The sequence below is a fragment of the Rhinopithecus bieti genome, unplaced genomic scaffold (assembly GCF_001698545.2).
Source record: "Rhinopithecus bieti isolate Rb0 unplaced genomic scaffold, ASM169854v2 scaffold_14826, whole genome shotgun sequence".
NCBI lineage: Eukaryota > Metazoa > Chordata > Mammalia > Primates > Cercopithecidae > Rhinopithecus > Rhinopithecus bieti.
Window position 1 is genome coordinate 1246938 of NW_016808328.1, and position 18845 is coordinate 1265782.

At 50.5% G+C, this 18845-nt stretch overlaps 1 protein-coding gene across 1 annotated transcript in view; it reads left to right on the forward strand.

Moving 5' to 3' along the window:
- Window positions 1-18845, forward strand: part of MYOM3 (myomesin 3) — a 61388-nt gene that overhangs the window by 40265 nt on the left and 2278 nt on the right. Inside the window, exons 22-36 of the mRNA XM_017886552.1 lie at window positions 16-172; window positions 1549-1658; window positions 3795-3839; window positions 4545-4681; window positions 7658-7802; window positions 7968-8027; window positions 8728-8795; window positions 9791-9901; window positions 11626-11713; window positions 12256-12294; window positions 12551-12659; window positions 14128-14291; window positions 15258-15294; window positions 15483-15505; window positions 17577-17632. Of these exons, the coding sequence (XP_017742041.1) occupies window positions 16-172; window positions 1549-1658; window positions 3795-3839; window positions 4545-4681; window positions 7658-7802; window positions 7968-8027; window positions 8728-8795; window positions 9791-9901; window positions 11626-11713; window positions 12256-12294; window positions 12551-12659; window positions 14128-14291; window positions 15258-15294; window positions 15483-15505; window positions 17577-17632 (1349 nt within the window). The remainder of the gene's footprint in view (window positions 1-15; window positions 173-1548; window positions 1659-3794; window positions 3840-4544; window positions 4682-7657; window positions 7803-7967; window positions 8028-8727; window positions 8796-9790; window positions 9902-11625; window positions 11714-12255; window positions 12295-12550; window positions 12660-14127; window positions 14292-15257; window positions 15295-15482; window positions 15506-17576; window positions 17633-18845) is intronic.

Genomic DNA, 18845 nt, shown 5'->3' on the forward strand with positions numbered 1-18845 from the left:
GGATCTCGCCTTCAGGTGCCCATGAGATCGAGGTTGGTGTGGATGAAGAGGGCTTTATCTATTTGGCTTTCGAAGCCCCTGAAGCCCCCGACTCCTCAGAGTTTCAGTGGTCCAAAGACTACAAGGGCCCACTGGACCCCCAGAGGGTCAAGATCGAGGATACAGTTAACAAGTAAGTGAGGCGAGGCCGGGCGCGGTGGCTCAAGCCTGTAATCCCAGCACTTTGGGAGGCCAAGACGGGCGGATCACGAGGTCAGGAGATCGAGACCATCCTGGCTAACACAGTGAAACCCCGTCTCTACTAAAAATAATACAAAAAACTAGCCGGGCGAGATGGCAGGCGCCTGTAGTCCCAGCTACTTGGGAGCTGAGGCAGGAGAATGGCATGAACCTGGGAGGCGGAGCTTGCAGTGAGCTGAGATCCGGCCACTGTACCCCAGCCTGGGCGACAGAGCAAGACTTCGTCTCAAAAAAAAACAAAAAACAAAAAACAAAAAAAAAAACAAGTGAGGCGAGAGGAGAAACAACTGCTCAACGAGACCCAAATACTGTCAGAGGAGCTGGCAGACACTCCCGGCTGAGACCACGGGGCAGGACTCATCGATGATGGCTGAAAGGTCCTGCTCGGTCTTTCTCTGAGGATGCTGACTGCAACCTTAGTGAGAAGAGTAGAGAGTGCACTTATGGGACTGCAATGGTGCTATTTTTTCTTTTCTTTTCTTTCTTTTTTTTGAGACAGGGTCTTGCTCTGTTGCCCAGGCTGTGCAATGGCATGATCTCAGCTCACTGCAGCCTTGACCTCCCAAGCTCAAGCGACCCTCCCGCCTCAGTCTCCTGAGTAGCTTGACTACAGGCACACGTCACCATGCCCAGCTAATTTTTGTATTTTTTGTAGAGATGGGGTCTCACTTGTTGTCTAGGCTTGTCTCTAACTCCTGAGCTCAACCAATCCTCCCCATTCAGCCTCCCAAAGTGCTGGGATTATAGGCGTGAGCCACTGCACTCAGCCAATGGCACTGTTCTTTTGGAGATTCCTTTTCCGTAGGGTATTATATGTGCCCCTAACTCAGTACCTTCGAGGAGACCTTCAAAGAGGACTTGGTTTCTAACCTGGGTGCCAGGGACTTGCTCTTACAAGTTCTCTGTACTTAGGTTCCTCATCTATAGCATGTAGAGTTGGACCAGATGACCACAAGGACCCCTGTCAAATGCCCCCATGTCTCAGTCCTCCCCCAGCGGCTCATGGCCTCAGCTCTGTCCAGCAAGGCATAAAGCCTATGCCTCAAGCCCTGGAGGAGGTCAGGGTGGTGTGACCAGTGCAGACCCAGTGCCAGAGAGCCCAGATAATGGCACCATTGAAGGTGGGACCCTGAGGGGACCCTGAGGAGGTAGGTTAGAAGGAGGCAGCTGCCTGTGCTTCCTGACTTGGCCAGGGTCTGTTTGTGGTACAGGCTCACCAGAGGCAACCTGGACTCCCTGGCTCCCAGGCCTCTAGTGCACAAGACTAAGGAGCTCCTCCCAGAGCCTCTGCTCTCCTCTCTCTGCCAGGTCCAAGGTCATCCTGAAAGAACCTGGCCTCGAGGATTTGGGCACCTACTCAGTCATAGTCACTGATGCCGATGAAGACATCTCCGCAAGCCACACGCTGACTGAGGAAGGTAATGCTCCTGCCCCCCTCCCTGCCACCTCCCCAGAGAGAGAGTCCCAAACACAAATGCCCACAGAGGTCAGCAAGAAGCAACCAAAATAAGTAAAGTGGCCATTTCCACAGAGAAGTAGGCCCTCACCCACCCATTCTTTCCGTCAATAGATACCTATTGAGTACCTGCCACAGGCCAGGTAGGCCCTGTATATTACATCAGTGTACTCGACAGACAAAAATCCCTGCCCAGTGAAATTTACATTTTTCTGGTCTCTCTTTTGTTGTCCCACTTCTTTATTTTTAACTTATTATTATTATTTCTTGAGACGGAGTCTCACTTGTCGCCCAGGCTGGAATGCAGTGGCATGATCTCGGCTCACTGCAACCTCTGTCTCCTGGGTTCAAGCAATTTTCCTGACTGAGCTCCCTGAGTAGCTGGGACTGCAGGCGCCTGCCACCACGCCGGGCTAATTTTTTGTGTTTTTAGTAGAGATGGGGTTTCACCATATTAGCCAGGATGGTCTCAATCTCCTGACCTTGTGATCTGCTCACCTCAGCCTCCCAAAGTGTTGGGATTACAGGCGTGAGCCACCGCGCCCAGGCTGTTTTCCCACTTTTGGTAAAAGCAAAGGTACTAGAATTATTTTTGTTTCTTTCTGTGGCCCCCAAAAACAACAGTGCAAGTGTGATGATAAATTGCAAACAGCAGTTGGTCTGAGAAACGGGGTGACAATAGGGAGTGTTGAGGACTGTGGGTAACCAGAGAGTGAATACCACGTCTAAAGGACCATCCATATTTAATAAATTAAACTGAACCAAAGCCTGTGCTCACAGCCAATGAGATGCTCTGCTCCCTCTGTAGCAACCAGGACAGCCTTTGCCTATTGTCTGTCCTGCTCGTGGCACATGAGGCCTTTTGATTTTGTTAAGAAGCAGAAGCCAGAGAGACCCGGGTTCCAATTCCGGTTCCATAATTTGCTGGCTGATTTTGGACAAGTCATGCCACCTTCCTGGGCCTCAGTTTCTCGCCCATAAAGAGGGATTATAATCCCTGGCTGCCCCCACCTGAAACAATATTGTTATGCAGATACAATCAGATGATTCTATGCAAACTAAAGCCATCCATGAAAATGATGGTGTTTTTTGGTTTTGTTTGCCGTGTGCTTGCCATGAATCTAGACTCATTGTGTTAAGGATTCTGGGGCTTACTAGAGAAAATGAGGTGTGGGCTCTGCCCCGCCAGTTCATCCACACAGTCCGTATTGACCGAGCACCTACTGTGTACAAGACATTCACGTAGATTCAGAGCTCGCTTTAGCAGAAGAGGCAACACAAAGAAGCAGTCAGCAGGGGGGACGCAGTGGCTCACGCCTATAATCCCAGCACTTTGGGAGGCTGAGGCGGGCGGATCCCCTGAAGTCAGGAGTTCAAGACCAGCCTGGCCAACATGGTGAAACCCTGTCTCTGCTAAAAATACAAAAATTAGCTGGGCATGGTGGCACACTCCTGTAATCCCAGCTACTTAGGAGGCTGAGGCAGGAGAATCGCTTAAACCCTGGAGGCAGAGGTTGCAGCGAGCCAGATCGTACCATTGCGCTCCAGCCTGGGCAACAAGAGCAAAACTCTGTCTCAAAAAAAAGAAAAGACGAAGAAGAAGAAACAGCAAATAAGACAGCATTCTAGAACAATCTGAGACTTCTGGGCTACAGTGCTCGGTGTGGTCCGGACCCAGGGACACTAAGATAGCATATGACAGGGGTGAGCAATGAGGCCCTGGCACCAGTGGTCCCAGAGTGACCAGAGGCAGACAGTAATACTCAGCCCACAGCACTGCAGAGGACTAATGAAGTATGCAGAACCAGGCACATGGTAGGTGCTCCTCTAGGGAAGTAAGACTTGATCTAGGCCTTGAAGGACAGGGAGAAGATGCAACTTCAGGGTGGTGAGCAGCAGCCTTGGCATCACCCTCAGTGCCCCAAGGCCCACAGTATTCATCATGGCCCCTATGGAGCCAAGGGACCCCACCTTGGGGGGAGGTGTCTCTTGGAACTTTGACCCAGCACAGGATCATTGGATGGCTCCTGTGGGCCTCCCACCCCTGGCCAGGATATTTCATTCTCTCTGGTTTCTTCCTTACTCCCCCCTATCCCAGAACTGGAGAAGCTGAAGAAGCTGAGTCATGAAATCAGAAACCCAGGTAAGCAAGCAGTCCAAGCTGCAGCCTTGTGCAGCCCCCACTGGGCCCACTGGCATGTTCTGAGCAGAGCAGAGTCAGGCCAAGGACCAGGAAACAACCCCAGCGGGTGGGGAACCACAGAGCTAAAAGGTCAGAGACCACTCAGGAAGCTCACAGACGGAAAAGAGCAGCAGGAAAGGGGATGCGAGGAAGGGAAATGTGGGCGTTGTCCTCTTTTATAATTACTATTATTGGCTCTTTAGTCATTAGATTTGGGATCTTCTAAACCTCTGCTTCCCTCCGTTGGCTAGGGACAGTGTGTGCAGTCCCTAGAGCAGGGGAGGTCACACACTTGGCTACACAAAAGAACCATGTTGGCACCTTTCCTAATCCCAATACCTAGGCCATGCCCCAGACAAATCAGAATCTCTGAGGATGGAGCCCAGATGCTAGGGATTTTGAAAGTCCTCGGGGATCCAATGCCCGGCCAGGTTGAGAACCGCAGCCCCAGAGCTCTTAGAAGAGGAAATGCTTTGCTGAGATTAAATAAATCCAGAGTGGGCATTCGGAAAACCCTCCTCTGAGCCCCACCCAGCAGAGTGTCCTTCAGGTTCTCTAAGCGTTTTGCAATGTCAGATGCCAAAGGTGTGCTCCAGGTGGGGCTGGAAGGGAGCGGGAAAGGGAGAAGGGGTCCAACCCACCCCCTTCCCATCCTGCCCCTCCCAGTGATCAAACTGATCTCCGGCTGGAACGTTGACATCCTGGAACGAGGAGAGGTGCGGCTTTGGCTGGAAGTAGAAAAGTTATCTCCAGCCGCTGAGCTGCATCTAATCTTCAACAACAAGGAGATCTTCAGCTCTCCGGTAATTGGGTGCTCACAATCCCTGAAGTGAGGCTCCCCTGCCAGGGAGGTGGCCTCACGGGGTCATGATTCTGCATGGGCTGGTACTTCCCCCTAGTGGCCATTTCAGAAATGACGGTGTGCTTTTGCTGTTCAGTGGTGGCGACGGGATGAGGACCTTTGGCTTTTAGTACCAGTGCTGGTGTTGGGGGTGGGGGTTGGCAGGGACACTACATGCTGGCCAATGCAAGGGACATTCCCACAAACAAAGAATTTCCATCCCCCCCACAACTTTTGATTACCCCACCAGACATTCTTAAGATGAAAAACCTGCATTCATGCCTATAATTATCCAAGGCTAGACCCTAACTCTATTTTAGATATAAATACAAAGTATTTTTGTACATTTTTTTTTTAATCTTTTTAGTTAGAGATGGGGGCTCACTGTGTTGACCAAGTTGGTCTTGAACACCTGGCCTCAAGTACTCCTTCTGCCTCTGTCTCCCAAACAATTTTATTTTTTGTTTTCTGTTTTTATTTGTTTGTTTTTGAGACAGAACCTCACTTTGTCACCATGGCTAAAGTGCAGTGGCATGATCTCAGCTCACTGCAGCCTCAACCTCTCAGACTCAAGCAATCCTCCCACCTCAGCCTCCTGAGTAGTTGAGACCACAGTCACACACCACCATGCCCAGCTAATTTTAATTTTTTTTGTAGAGACGGGGTTTTGCCTTGTTGCCTGGGCTGCAAACTCCTGAACTCAGGCGATCCTCCTACCCAGCCTCCCAAAGTGTGCAATTTTACTATACACTGAATGGAGAATTTTTATTCTGCTGGCTACTTTACCTACGCTCATTCATTTTCCTGCTTTTGTACAGAATAGCTTCTGATTTTTTGGTTTTTCTTCTTTTAAAGTCAAACCAATTCATTATAAATCAGTGCGGCATAATTGAGGTTATATCCAAGCACGTCTATATTGAAATATTTTTATTTTAAATGACTTATTTCTTCTTTATATTATGGTTAGAGTATGATATTATTTTGTAAATCATATCTGTAGACAGGTTGTATTAGATCGAACCACATGATTTGTCGATATTCAACTGTTTACCTGCTGACATGGCAATTTCAACCTCATGAGACACTCAAATTCATGACTCAATCTCATATTATTTGTGAATTTCATCTCCAGATGGCAAAGCAGCCATTAGAAAATACATGTTGTGGCTGGGCAGGGTGGCCCACGCCTGTAATCCCAGCACATTGGGAGACCGAGGCAGGTGGATCACCTGAGGTCAGGAGTTTGAGACCAGCCTGGCCAACATGGTGAAACCCTGTCTCTACTAAAAATACAAAAAATTAGCCAGGCATGGTGGTGCACACCTGTAATCCCAGCTACCGAGGAGACTGAGGCATGAGAATCGCTTGAATCCAGGAGGCAGAGGTTGCAGTGAGCCAAGATCGCGCCACTGCACTCCAGCCTGGGCAATAAAGTGAGACTCTATCTCAAAAAAAAAAAGAAAAGAAAAGAAAAAAGAAAGAAAATATGTGTTACATATATCAAAGGTCCAACGACAAAAAAAAAAAAAGAAAGAAAGAAAATATGTATTATATAAAGAAGGCACTAGTTCTGACAGGAGTCTCATGTCCACCCCCTGTGGGTTATATGACCTTGGCAGGTCTCTTCACCTGTCTTGCCTGTTTCTGCATCTGTGCAATGGGACTGGTTGTCCCAGCATCAAAAGGTGCAAATCAGAAAACTGACTTGAAAGTTCTGCATAAAAATTGTGCAATGACCTTACCACATGGTATAGGAAGTGTTACAAAGTCTGGACTCATTAGTATTCAACTATATTTCTATAGTTGTTCCTATAGAAAAATGAAACAAAATTAGATCACTCCTCCAAATCATACATACAAATAAAGCCAGAGGGAGAAAGAACCTAGATGAGGAAAATGAAATTTTAAAAACTGTTAAAGAATATGGTAAAATGTAAATGAGTGTTAATACTGGGTAGCAAGTACATGAGTACTTTTTTTTCCAATATCCTTTACACATGCCGATGGGGTTTTTCCTATTTTAAAAGAAGTAGAAATTAAGTGGTCGGGCACAGTGGCTCACGCCTGTAATCCCAGTACTTTGGGAGGCCGAGACAGGCAGATTACTTGAGGCCAGGAGTTCGAGACCAGCCTGGCCAACATGGTGAAACCCCGTCTCTACTAAAAATACAAAAATTAGCTGGGTGTGGTGGCGCATGATTGTAATCCCAGCTACTTAGGAGACTGAGGCAGGAGAATTGCTTGAACCCGGGAGGCAGAAGCTGCAGTGAGCCGAGACTGCGCCACTGCACTCCAGCCTGGGCGATGGAGCGAGACTCTGTCTCAAAAAAAAAGAGCCTGTAATCCCAGCACTTTGGGAGGCTGAGACGGGAGGATCACAAGGTCAGGAGATCGGAGACCGATCCTGGCTAACACGGGTGAAACCCTGCCTACTAAAAAAACAAAAAACTAGCCGGGTAGGTGGCAGGTGCCTGTAGTCCCAGCTACTCGGGAGCTGAGGCAGGAGAATGGCGGAAACACGGGAGGCGGAGCTTGCAGTGAGCTGAGATCTGGCCACTGCACTCCAGCCTAGGTACAGAGCGGATCCGTCTCAAAAAAAAAAAAAAAGAAAAAAAAAAAAACAGGCAAAATCATGGCACAGCGGGAGTTGGGGGCTTGTTATTAAATTGTAACTGATCACACCACTGCACCCCAGCCTGGGCAACAGAGTGAGACTGTCTCAAGAAAAACAAAACAACAACAAAAAAATTGTAACGTATTCAAGTATCCAGGGGACTGGGTGTGGGGGGAGCCGCAGAGGGTTACCCAACACCCTGCCCAAGCCTCTGAAGGCTGACAGCTCTGCGCTTACCACCCCCAAGCCCACTACACCCTGATGTGTTCCCCTCAACAAAGTTCTCAGAACAGGGAAAAGGACTCTGGAGTTTGTCCTTTTCAGAATCGCAAAATCAATTTTGACCGAGAGAAGGGCCTGGTGGAAGTGATCATCCAGAACTTGTCTGAGGAGGACAAAGGGTCGTACACCGCTCAACTCCAAGACGGAAAAGCCAAAAACCAGATTACCTTGACACTGGTGGATGACGGTCAGCCCCGCCCTGCCCTGCCCTGCACACCCGGCCTGCCCCGCAGTCCTGAGTCCTCCGCTCTGCAGTCCGCTGAGCACACCCCTCGCCTTCTGCTGCCCCATGTCCCCTCTCCAGACCCACACTCTTCTCGGCTCATGCTGGTTCCTCCCTCTGTGTTCACAGATTTTGACAAACTTCTGAGGCAGGCAGATGCTAAGAGAAGGGACTGGAAGAGAAAACAGGGTAAGAGCTGCTGGAGTGAAGTTCAAAACCCCTGGCCACTGGTTCGTGCTAGAGATGCTGGACTGGGGGTTAATGGGCCCCCCCCAGCCCTGCTGGGCCCCCGAGGGATGTCCACTGCCATTCAGTCCAGTTCTGTCCCAATGCCAGATCAAAATAGCTCTTGCCTGACCTGAGGGTGAGAGCTGAGCCCTCTTAAATTTTGCACCCTGAAGCCAGGCACACTGTCTCATGCCTGTAATCCCAGCACTTTGGGAGGCCAAGGTGGGCAGATCACTTGAGGTCAGGAGTTCAAGACCAGGCTGGCCAACATGGTGAAACCCTATCTCTACAAAAAATACAAAAATTAGCCGGGCATGGTGGCACATGCCTGTTATTCCAGCTACGCGGGAGGCTGAGCCACGAGAATCCTTGAACCCAGGAGGCGGAGGTTGCAATGCGCTGAGATTGCGCCACTGCACTCCAACCTGTGCGACAGTCTCAAAAAAAAAAAAAAAAGAAAGAAAGAAAGAAAGAAAAGAAAGAAAGAAATTTGCACCCTGAGCACCACCCTTGCCTCATCCCAGTCCCAGCCCTGGCAGGGACAGCATTTGAGAAGCCCATAGCCATTAACTGCCCCTCCCCCCATCACTGCCTGGACACAGGTGGCACGCTGGCTGAGCCTGGTTCTCTGACGGTGGGCATATTTGTTTTGCACACACAGGTCCCTATTTTGAGCAGCCGTTGCAGTGGAAGGTCACAGAGGACTGCCAAGTGCAGCTGACGTGCAAGGCAAGTCCTGCCCTGCCCCCAGGCCCAGCGCGGGGGGACCTGTGGCTTATCCCCAAGCCCAGTTGTTGTCCCTGCCCACCTGGCCCCCTAAATTCCACACGCTGTACTTGGCTGATCGCACACACAGAAAGCACCCCCGAGGAGACTGCATGTAACCCAAAAGCAAACCCACCTTCCCAGCCCCCATGGGGTGGGATTAGTGTGAGATGGACCAACCTTGAACGAGATTCTAGTGGCTCCAGAAGGGGTTCCGAGGGGTCAGGGGGTCTAGGAGCCTGCGAGCATTTGTATTTTGAGGGCTCTCCCTGTGTTTATGATTATCCTGTGCTCAGAGACTCACAGTATTATTTCATCCACCTCACGATCATCTGTGACATAGGCATTGCTATCCCCACTTTATAGATGAGAAAACAAATGGGGAAATAGCTCAAGGCCACACAGTAAGAGGGAGAGCCCAGTCTGACTCCAAAGCCTAAGGTCCTTCTTAGCACCCTTCGGCCTGTTGAGATAACTGGGGAAGGGGAGGGTGGGTGCTCTCCCAGAAGCATATCCATTCAGTAAACTCAGAGCATCTCTTATGTGCTACTCTGCAAGGTCCTGAACATACAAAGATGATGAAGTGGGCTCTGTGGGCCTTGGGAGTCCATGGTCAAGGCAGGACCACTGGAAAACAGCATCACTCATGCTTGACCCGAATGGGGCAGGAAATTGATGAATCGTCATGGGAGGTGACTATGGGGTGCTTCAGAAAAAAAGGCTTCCTGGAGGAGATGACATTTAACTGAAGCATATGAACATTTACAAGGAAAACAGAGTAGGGCAGGGATCAAGAGGCAGAGGGAAAACCATTAGCAAGAATTCAGAGTCCGGAAGCCAGCAGAGGAGTCATATGGTATGTGAAAGGACTCGGCTGAGATGCCTGAAGGTGTGCACAGGTGTGTTTTACTCAAAAGAAACAAGCCTGACAGAGTCTCCTCATTCCCCACCTTCCTCAGGTGACAAACACCAAGAAGGAGACTCGCTTTCAGTGGTTCTTCCAGAGGGCAGAGATGCCAGATGGTCAGTATGACCCAGAGACGGGAACGGGACTTCTCTGCATCGAAGAGGCAAGTGTGGCTCCAGCTTCAGGGCTCACTTTCTCCTTTGGCTGCAAGCCAGGGAGGGCTCTGGGCTGGGAGTCAGAGGCAGGGCCGAAGCTAGGTTGACACAAGTGAAGCCCTGAGCACAAAATTTAAGGGGCACCAAAAAAACTCAGTAATCAAGATAAATAGTATTGTATGCAATATTCTAAAAACGCAAAATTAATGCACACAAAACTATTAAAACCCCAAACTTTCAATAGAGACAGAAGCAGTATTACTGATTTTCTTCTTTAGCTCCAGTACTGGCCCTGCCAATGACTGTGCAGGCTTGGGCTAGCCCCTGTCCCTCTCTGACCTCAGCTTTCATCTGCAACCTGAGCGAGTTGGAAGGGATGCTCTCTCAACACCTCCTTCCTGCCCCAGCAGTCTAGGATTCAGGACAGGAAGGATGTCTCCAGGGGAGATAGATCTGGGCTGAATAAAGCAGGCCTGGAGCTCAGTTCTCCCTCCAAGTCCTCCCCTATGGCCTTTGGCGGACCGTGGCCTGGTTAAGAGAGAAATACAAGGCTTGCTCTTAAACGTCAACCTTTTTCTGCCCTGCTGCTGATGTCTGTGGCCTCACTGGGTGCCCAGGAGGACTGGAGCAAACAGAGGTTTGCTGACTAGGAAGAAAACAATGATTTCAAGGTCTTCTCCCAAATCCTGGCCAGGCTGATGCCAAGTCAGCCTTTGCCACCACTGTGCAAGCAACTCAGACAGGCTGTGGCACCAAGTAGGTGCTTCGTAGTTACGGAGTTTTAGTATAATCATCAGTCCCATTGGTGCAAAGTTTCTGGCCTCCTAGGAGTTACCTCCCTTGATCCCCACAGCAGCTGTAGCACACAGGCAGGGCAAGGATGATACCGTGATTTTACTGATGAGTAAACTGAGGCTCAGAGAGTTTCAGTGTAAAGACATAAGGCTAGAGCGTGGGGTCAGAAGCCACTCCAGCCACCCACTCTGGGTTTGGCTGAGACCTTGGAGCCTTCCTGGGATGGTGAGGACATAAGAGAGGATTTTTGGGGCTCAGCACCTCAATCCTCAGGTTAAGAGCTGCCTCTGTCTTGGATCCTGCCCCAAACCCACTGTGTGGAGATGGTCCTGCTGGGAAGTATTGAGAGATGAGGGGCTGAAGGAAGGTGCTGTGTAATGAGAGGTCACTTCTGATCTCTAGACCTTGCCTTGAAAGCACAACTCAGGTTCTTGCTTTGCTGAGTGTTTGTTCAGACTTAATTTGGGGCTGAAAAACATGGGCCAAGAGAACCCCCTTTTCCTGGGCAGGAGAAAACGTGCTTCCTCTTGGGGAACTGCAGGTGGTGGGGTCCCTCCATCCAGGAGCCCCAGGGAGTGAAAGGTGGGCCAGGCCCAGACAAGCTCTGCAAAGTGAGGCTCACTGTGTTGTGCTCAGATCAGCCGCCTGTGAATGCAAATAAAGGTGTCTGGTTCTGCCCTCAACTCCCCCTACTCCACCCCTTCCCCAGGCCCAGACAATCCCTGAGCTAGGAATCCAAGGGCTCTGGAGCTGAAAGGAGCCTTAGAGCTCACCCAGTCCAGATAAGTAAACGGAGGCCCAGGGAGGAGAAGGGTCTTCTTACCTGAGGTCACACAGAGAGTGAGGGGCAGGCCTGGAGCCCAGGCCTCCTGATTTGGTAACCATCTCTCCTTCTGAAGCCCATGCTGACACCACCATCGCTCATCCTTCTTTCCAGTTGTCCAAAAAGGACAAGGGAATTTACAGAGCGATGGTTTCTGACGATCGAGGGGAGGACGACACCATATTGGACCTCACGGGTGACGGTAGGAGCTGGCGATGGGTCAGGGACTATGGAGGGAGCACAGTGGAGCAGACTGTGATGTGATCTGTGCAGTAAGATTTATGGGATCCCCATGTCACTTGGAGAAATTGAGGCACAAAGAGATTAAGTGACTAGCCCAGGATTCCACAGCTAGTCAGTGGCAGAAGCCAGGTCAGTGTGACTCTGATGCCTGTGTTCACCACAGTATACCACAGTGAGTCCAGGCTTGGCGACCCAAAGCCTGAGTTCACTCCTCCGTCCCACAGTGGGCCCAGGCTCCTTATCAGGCTGATTGGCTCAACCTGCAAAAAACTGTCAGGTTTGCATGTTTGTCCTCCATCCATAGTGCCCTCCTCCCCACCCCACTGCCGAGTGCCCTGAACCCCCTCCTATCCCCAAACTATGAGAGTCATCCTACAGAGCTGCCTGTCCCCCCAAGAGCAGCTCATGGGCTCCACCAGCCTTTTTCAAGGATGTCCCCACTCCTAGCACATCCCTAGGGAAGCCCTATGCCAGCAAACCCTTCTCTCTGTCTCCTTCCAGCCCTGGATGCCATCTTCACCGAGCTGGGCAGGATTGGTGGTAAGCAGCTTGCCTCTTTGCCTGGCCCTGCCCTGATGCCCAACAGCCTCCAAGCAGCCTAACACTGGCCTTGGCTATTGGGGGTGGGTTTAGTTTCCAACCTCAAACACTGAAGAGAACATCCTGCGTCTTCACAGCACTGCATTGCCCCTACAGCACCTACCCGCCCCCCAGGGCAGAGTCAGACAAGCTGGCCCCCAAATCTGATGCCTAAATGGCCTCAAGGAAGACTCATCCTTCTCTTCTGTCTCCCCAGCCCTCTCTGCAACTCCCCTGAAAATCCAGGGGACCGAGGAAGGGATCCGGATCTTCAGCAAGGTCAAGTACTACAACGTGGAGTACATGAAAACCACCTGGTTCCACAAGTAGGTCTGCCTTGCCCCAGAGCCCCAGCCAGGCTGGAAAGGATTCAGCACCTGACCCACGGGGGCCTCCCTCCCTTCTCCCTGCCCGGTCCTCCAAGCAGAGCCTGGTCCCAGTGGTTGGCAGAGACAGGGTCTCTTCCTGGTCTTGCTGTCCACAGAAGGAGTTGAGGATAGAGATTAGCAGTGGGAGGAAAGGCTTTGCCAAGATCCCCCAGCGAAGGTGGGAACCTTGGTGGGACAACATTTTTCTGGAAACTCTGGCCACAGCAGGATCAGTCTCTGAGCAGCAGCTGGGAACTGGGGGAGAAAGGGATGCAGGGATGAAGAAAAGCCAAGTAGTCAGGTGGGTCAGGGCATCCTTGTGGGCCTCTGCAGCCTTAGCAAACTTGGTCAGCCAGGCTTAGGAGAAACATGCAGGAAAAGGGTCTGCAGGGCTGGCCACTAACTGAGAGCCAGGGCTTGAAGGCAGGATAGATGAGGTACCCACGGAGACTTAGCCACTCTCTGAGTGACCCCAGATAATCCAACAGCAAAGTTTTCCCAGTGCTTTGCATCAGATGCATGCCTCAGCCTTGTGGAGCAGACATGACTGCACCCATTCTGTGGAGAAGGCTTGACTGATTTGGTCAAGGTTGTCAAATGAGTGAGAGCCGAGGCCAGATGGAATTTCAGGACAATAGGTTCCTCCCCTAGCCAGGGTTTCTCAGCCCTGTGACTAAGCACAGAGGTGTCACCTCTGCAACACAACACTGGGAACAGAGGACAGTGTCTCTAAGAATGAAATTTAAGCAAAGAAGGGGAAAAGTTTCACCTTATGTGGTTTCCTTTTTTTTTTTTTTTTGAGACGGAGTCTCGCTCTGTCGCCCAGGCTGGAGTGCAGTGGCCAGATCTCAGCTCACTGCAAGCTCCGCCTCCCGGGTTTATGCCATTCTCCTGCCTCAGGCTCCCAAGTAGCTGGGACTACAGGCGCCCGCCACCTCGCCTGGCTAGTGTTTTTTGTATTTTTTAGTAGAGACGAGGTTTCACCGTGTTAGCCAGGATCTTATGTGGTTTCAAAAGGTTAGAGTGCTTGTGGGAAGAAGGCCTGGGAGAGTTTAAAAGGAGAATAAAGAGGTAAGGAAGTTGGCTCCTGAGGGTGAGGGAAGTGGCAGTCACGGACCCTGGAGCACCATTTCCTTAGGGTCCCTGCCTGTGGCATGCATCACAAATGCGGACTCAGCACCAACACATAGTTGTCATGCCACCAGAACTGGTGAATGAATGAATGAATGAATGAATGCAGTATTGAATGATGAATGAAGGGTTGAATAATGAATAAGTGAATGGATATTTATCTGGTGCCTCATGAATGGTCACCACCCATAGCCCACGGATCTTGAAACAAAACCACAGGAGAGGATTTCGGGGCAGGGGTATCTGTTGACCTGCAGACAGGCAGCCTTAACCATTTCTCCACCCTCACATTCAGAGACAAACGTCTGGAGAGTGGTGATCGGATAAGGACGGGCACCACCCTGGATGAGATCTGGCTTCACATCCTGGACCCCAAAGACTCAGACAAGGGCAAATACACTCTGGAAATAGCTGCAGGGAAGGAAGTCCGGCAGCTCTCAACAGATCTCTCAGGGCAAGGTGAGCCATCCACCTGTGTCTGCAGAGAAACCTGCTTAGAAAATCCCATGAACAGGCTGGGCACACTGGGTCAGTCCTGTAATCCCAGCACTTTGGGAGGCTAAAGTGGGAGGATCGCTTGAGCTCTGGAGTTAGAGGCCAGTTTGGGCAACATAGTGAGACAAGCCTGGGCAACATCTCTACAAAAAATAAAAATAATTTAGCTGGGCATGGTGACACGTGCCTATATTCCCAGCTACCTGGGAGGCTGAAGCGGGAGGATTCCTTGAGCCTAGGAGATAGAGGCTGCAATGAGCTGTGATCACACCACTGTACTCCAGCCTGGGCAACAGAGTGAGATCTTGTCTCAAAAAATAAAAGAATAGGCTGGGCGCGGTGGCTCAAGCCTGTAATCCCAGCACTTTGGGAGGCCGAGACGGGCGGATCACGAGGTCAGGAGATCGAGACTATCCTGGCTAACACGGTGAAACCCCGTCTCTACTAAAAAATACAAAAAACTAGCCAGGCGAGGTGGCGGGCGCCTGTAGCCCCAGCTACTCGGGAGGCAGAGGCAGGAGAATGGCTTGAACCCGGGAGGCGGAGCTTGCAGTGAGCTGAGATCTGGCCACTGCACTCCAGCCTGGGCGATAGAGCGAGACTCCGTCTCAAAAAAAAAATAAAAATAAAAAAATAAAAATAAAAAAAATAAAAGAATAATAATAAAGATTACTCTGGGATAGGCGTTAAGGAAAGAAAGATTTAAAAAATCTTTTAACAAAATAAAAAGAAAGAAAAAAGAAAATCCCATGGTCTTTTTGGGGGATGCCTACCCTTCCACCCAGTCCTGCCACTGCCCCAAAGGAACATCGGCATGGGGAGGAGAGTGGAGGACAGTCAGGGATAAGCTCTGCTCCCAGGGTCACCCTGTCCCCACTGTTGGACAGCAGAGGCCCTGATGGCCCTCTTTCTCCTCTGTCCTTCTTACAGCTTTTGAGGATGCCATGGCTGAACACCAGAGACTGAAGTAAGTTTCCTCTACATTTCTCAGTGTGAATTGTAGGCCCCTCCAGGGTGTGGCATGAACTAGGCTCATGACTCCTTCCTGGGAGCCCCAGCCAGCTCCACATTTCCCTCATCACCCCTCACCTCCACCTGGGCTGGACTGTCCTTTACCAAGTGGAAGGTCACTCCTTGTTCCCATTTGTTTTTCAGAGCCTTGGCCATCATCGAGAAGAGTAAGTCTGCCGATATTTCTGTCGTTTTTGTTTCTGAATTTGGGGCAAAGTTCCTGGAAGCTCAAGCCTCTTGGTGGGCTGCTGAAGGCCTCGTTCCACAGGGGGGTCTGCGGGGCTCTAGGGTCTTACAGAGCTGCAGGGAAGACCTGGGCAGGACAGAGACAGAATCCAAGGACACCTGGGATTGTGTTGTGGAAGCGCCCAGCGCAAGCCTGGTTCTCACAGGCACATGGACTACGTTGGTGGGACCAAAAAGGAGGGGACAGACAGGGATGAGGCTGGGCAGGCCTTCCTGAGTGATCTGTGGGGACAGGGCAACTTTAAAGCTGAAGCTATGGCTCTCGAGGCGTTAGAGCCTTATTGAATCCAGGATGAAGCCCCAAACCCAGAGGCACATGGCACGGCCTCTGGGCCACTGGGGGAGCTACTACCAAGTCCATGAGCTCAAGCTTGTCCCATTCATCAGCCCTCCAACCCAAGTCAATTCTAAGCAGCCTGGTGGTGGGAGTCTGGCTGTCTGCTCTCACTGGCCCAGCAGATGAGGAGTAAGGATTTCAGGGAGGGAGAGATCTGGGCAGGCAGCAGAGCACAGGTGTGGTCATAGGAGACAGCACAGCTCTTAAGAACAGACAAGAAAACTCACACCGCCAGCTTGAGGCCATGTGTGGGAGGGGATAATTCGCTCTGCATAGCATCACTGTCCCCAGGTGTCCCCACTTGACAGGAAGTGCAGGCCTCAGGCTCATAGCTGTTATCAGGAAGGGGCAATTGAGGGGTGTAAGTGGCCATGCAGTGAGAAGCTCCTGCAGGGGGCTGAGGGGCGCCCCAGTGGAGGGAGCACAGCCCAAGACCAGCCTCAGGCCAGGAGGAAGCTCTTGTACCACGAATCTAATTGTTCACCCAGTAAGAATGTCCCTGCCCATCGTGGAATGCCACATCCTGAAGAGAAGCCCCGTCCAGGACCCTAATAGAGGAAAGCTGAATTCACCAATACTGGATCACTGGGGTGTGTGGAATCAGAGCTGAAGGAAACGATCATTTCATCCAGCTGTGAAGGGCTGGTGACACTTTCTGCCCACAACTGCATCCATCTGTGGGGCCTTCCCCTCCCCATCCAGGGTCCTGCTCCCTTTTCACCCACTGGACAGACGCCATCCCCATCGGGCTCTTTGCACATTCCTGATCTCTGGTCTAGGCCGTGCTGACCACGCGTCCTGTTCCCACAGCTTCCCCTGCACCATGAGGAGTAGACCAGGTTTCTGCTTAGTGGTTGACGACCACATTCTTCCTGGTCACCCACAATGGCCACCAGGTCCTTTGCTTGATCAGGTTCAAAGTGTCCCAAAAGCTTCTGTCCCGCTTTCTCTGATCTTGTTGGTCACACCCGTTGTGTGGATTTTGCCAGTTGAAGTCTCAGAGTAGTCCCACTTACCTTCGTCCTTGTTCTTGAGGGCAAGAGCATCTCATGGTCACCTCCAGGTACCACCAATCATAGCAAATGACCTGAGATCAGTGGCAGAAACACACTATATCCCATATATTCTACTTATGAATACAAGGAAGCATGTAATACAGTTCTAGAGATTTCCATCCAAGGTCAGGTGTGGCAGCTCATGCCTATAATCCCAGCACTTTGGGAGGCCAAGGCAGGAGGATTGCTTGAGCCCAGGAGTTCAAGACCAGCCTGGGCAACATGGCGAAACCCCGTTTCTACAAAAATATAAAAAATATAAAAATACAAAAAATAAAAATTAGGCAGGCATGCAGGTGCATGCCTATAGTCGCAGCTGCTCAGGAGGCTGAGCGGGAAGGATTGCTTGAGCCTGGAAAGCAGAAGTTGCAGTGAGCTGAGATCGTGCTGCTGCGCTCCACCCTGGGCACAGAGCAAGACCCTATCTCAAAAAATTAACTTTGAAAAAAAAATTTAAAAAGATTTCCATCCAAAATAATGAAAATAGAAAAGAAAAGAAAACAAAGAAGCCTTGCTTAAAATAAACCTCAACTCTATGAACTTCTGGGAAGCGGCTGGCAGAAAAAGATTCGTCACCAGGGTCTCTTCTTTCCCTTCCAGATCGTGCCAAAGTGGTGAGGGGTCTGCCGGATGTGGCCACGATCATGGAGGATAAGGTACTGACCCTTCCCGGCCCACAGCCAGCAGTCCCACTCTGTGTTCCTTCGTGCATCCACCACAGATCACGAAACAATGCAGCGCCGTGGATTCAAAGCCAAAGAGTGGCCAAGTGACCACACGTCACTGATGACATGTGGTACAAAGGAAAGCCACTGGGCCTGGTGTCAGCCCACAGTGGGTGCTTGACCTAGTTCTAACTCCATCTGTCTAGACAGCCCTGGGCTTCCTAGACTTCTGCCTGTGGACTTCAGTGTCCACAAGAAATGTCTACTGGAAGATCCCTAAAAGCCTGTCTAGGATTGAACTTACTTATGCACATCTAGTGTTCCTGAAAACAATTGCTGACTTTTTGATGGTGCTTACTTTGTGCCAGGCACGATTCCATGTATGTTATCTTTTTTAGCTTATTTAACCATCAAGGCAAGCACATGAAATAGGGTTTTATTTATTAGTAATCATACTTTATAGCTGAGGAAACCCAGAGTCCCTTAACCCAGGTTAAGAGACCTAAGGTCCCACAGCTTGAAGGGGCAGAGGTGAGATTCACACCCAGGAAACCCAACTCCAGAGCCTGTGTGTTTAATAATTACATTATAGTGTTCTGCATTAGAGCTTGTTCAGAATTTTCTATTTTAATTCATAAATCTATGCACTCAAGCAATATAATCTTGCTTGCATGATAAAATCATAGTGACATATATATTACAAAAAGCAATAAAACAAACCAAAGGCCATTCTGGGGCCGATGTAATTATGGTCCGAGATTCTAATGAGTAAGTATTCCTAAAGAAAGGTTGAGAATGACCAGGCACAGTGGCTCACACCTGTAATCCTAACACTTTGGGAGGCTGAGGCAGGCAGATCACCTGAGGTCAGGAGTTTGAGACCAGCCTGGCCAACATGGCGAAACACTGTCTCTACTAAAAATACAAAAATAGCTGGGCACGGTGGCTCGTGCCGGTAATCCCAGCACTTTGGGAGGCCAAGGTGGGCGGATCACCTGAGGTCGGGAGTTTGAGACCAGCCTGACCAACATGGAGAAACCCCGTCTCTACTAAAAATACAAAATTAGCCGGGCTTGGTGGTGGGCGCCTGTAATCCTAGCTACTAGGGAGGCTGAGGCAGGAGAATCGCTTGAACCCAGAGGCAGAGGTTGCAGTGAGCCGAGATCGCACCATTGCACTCCAGCCTGGGCAGCAAGAGTGAAAC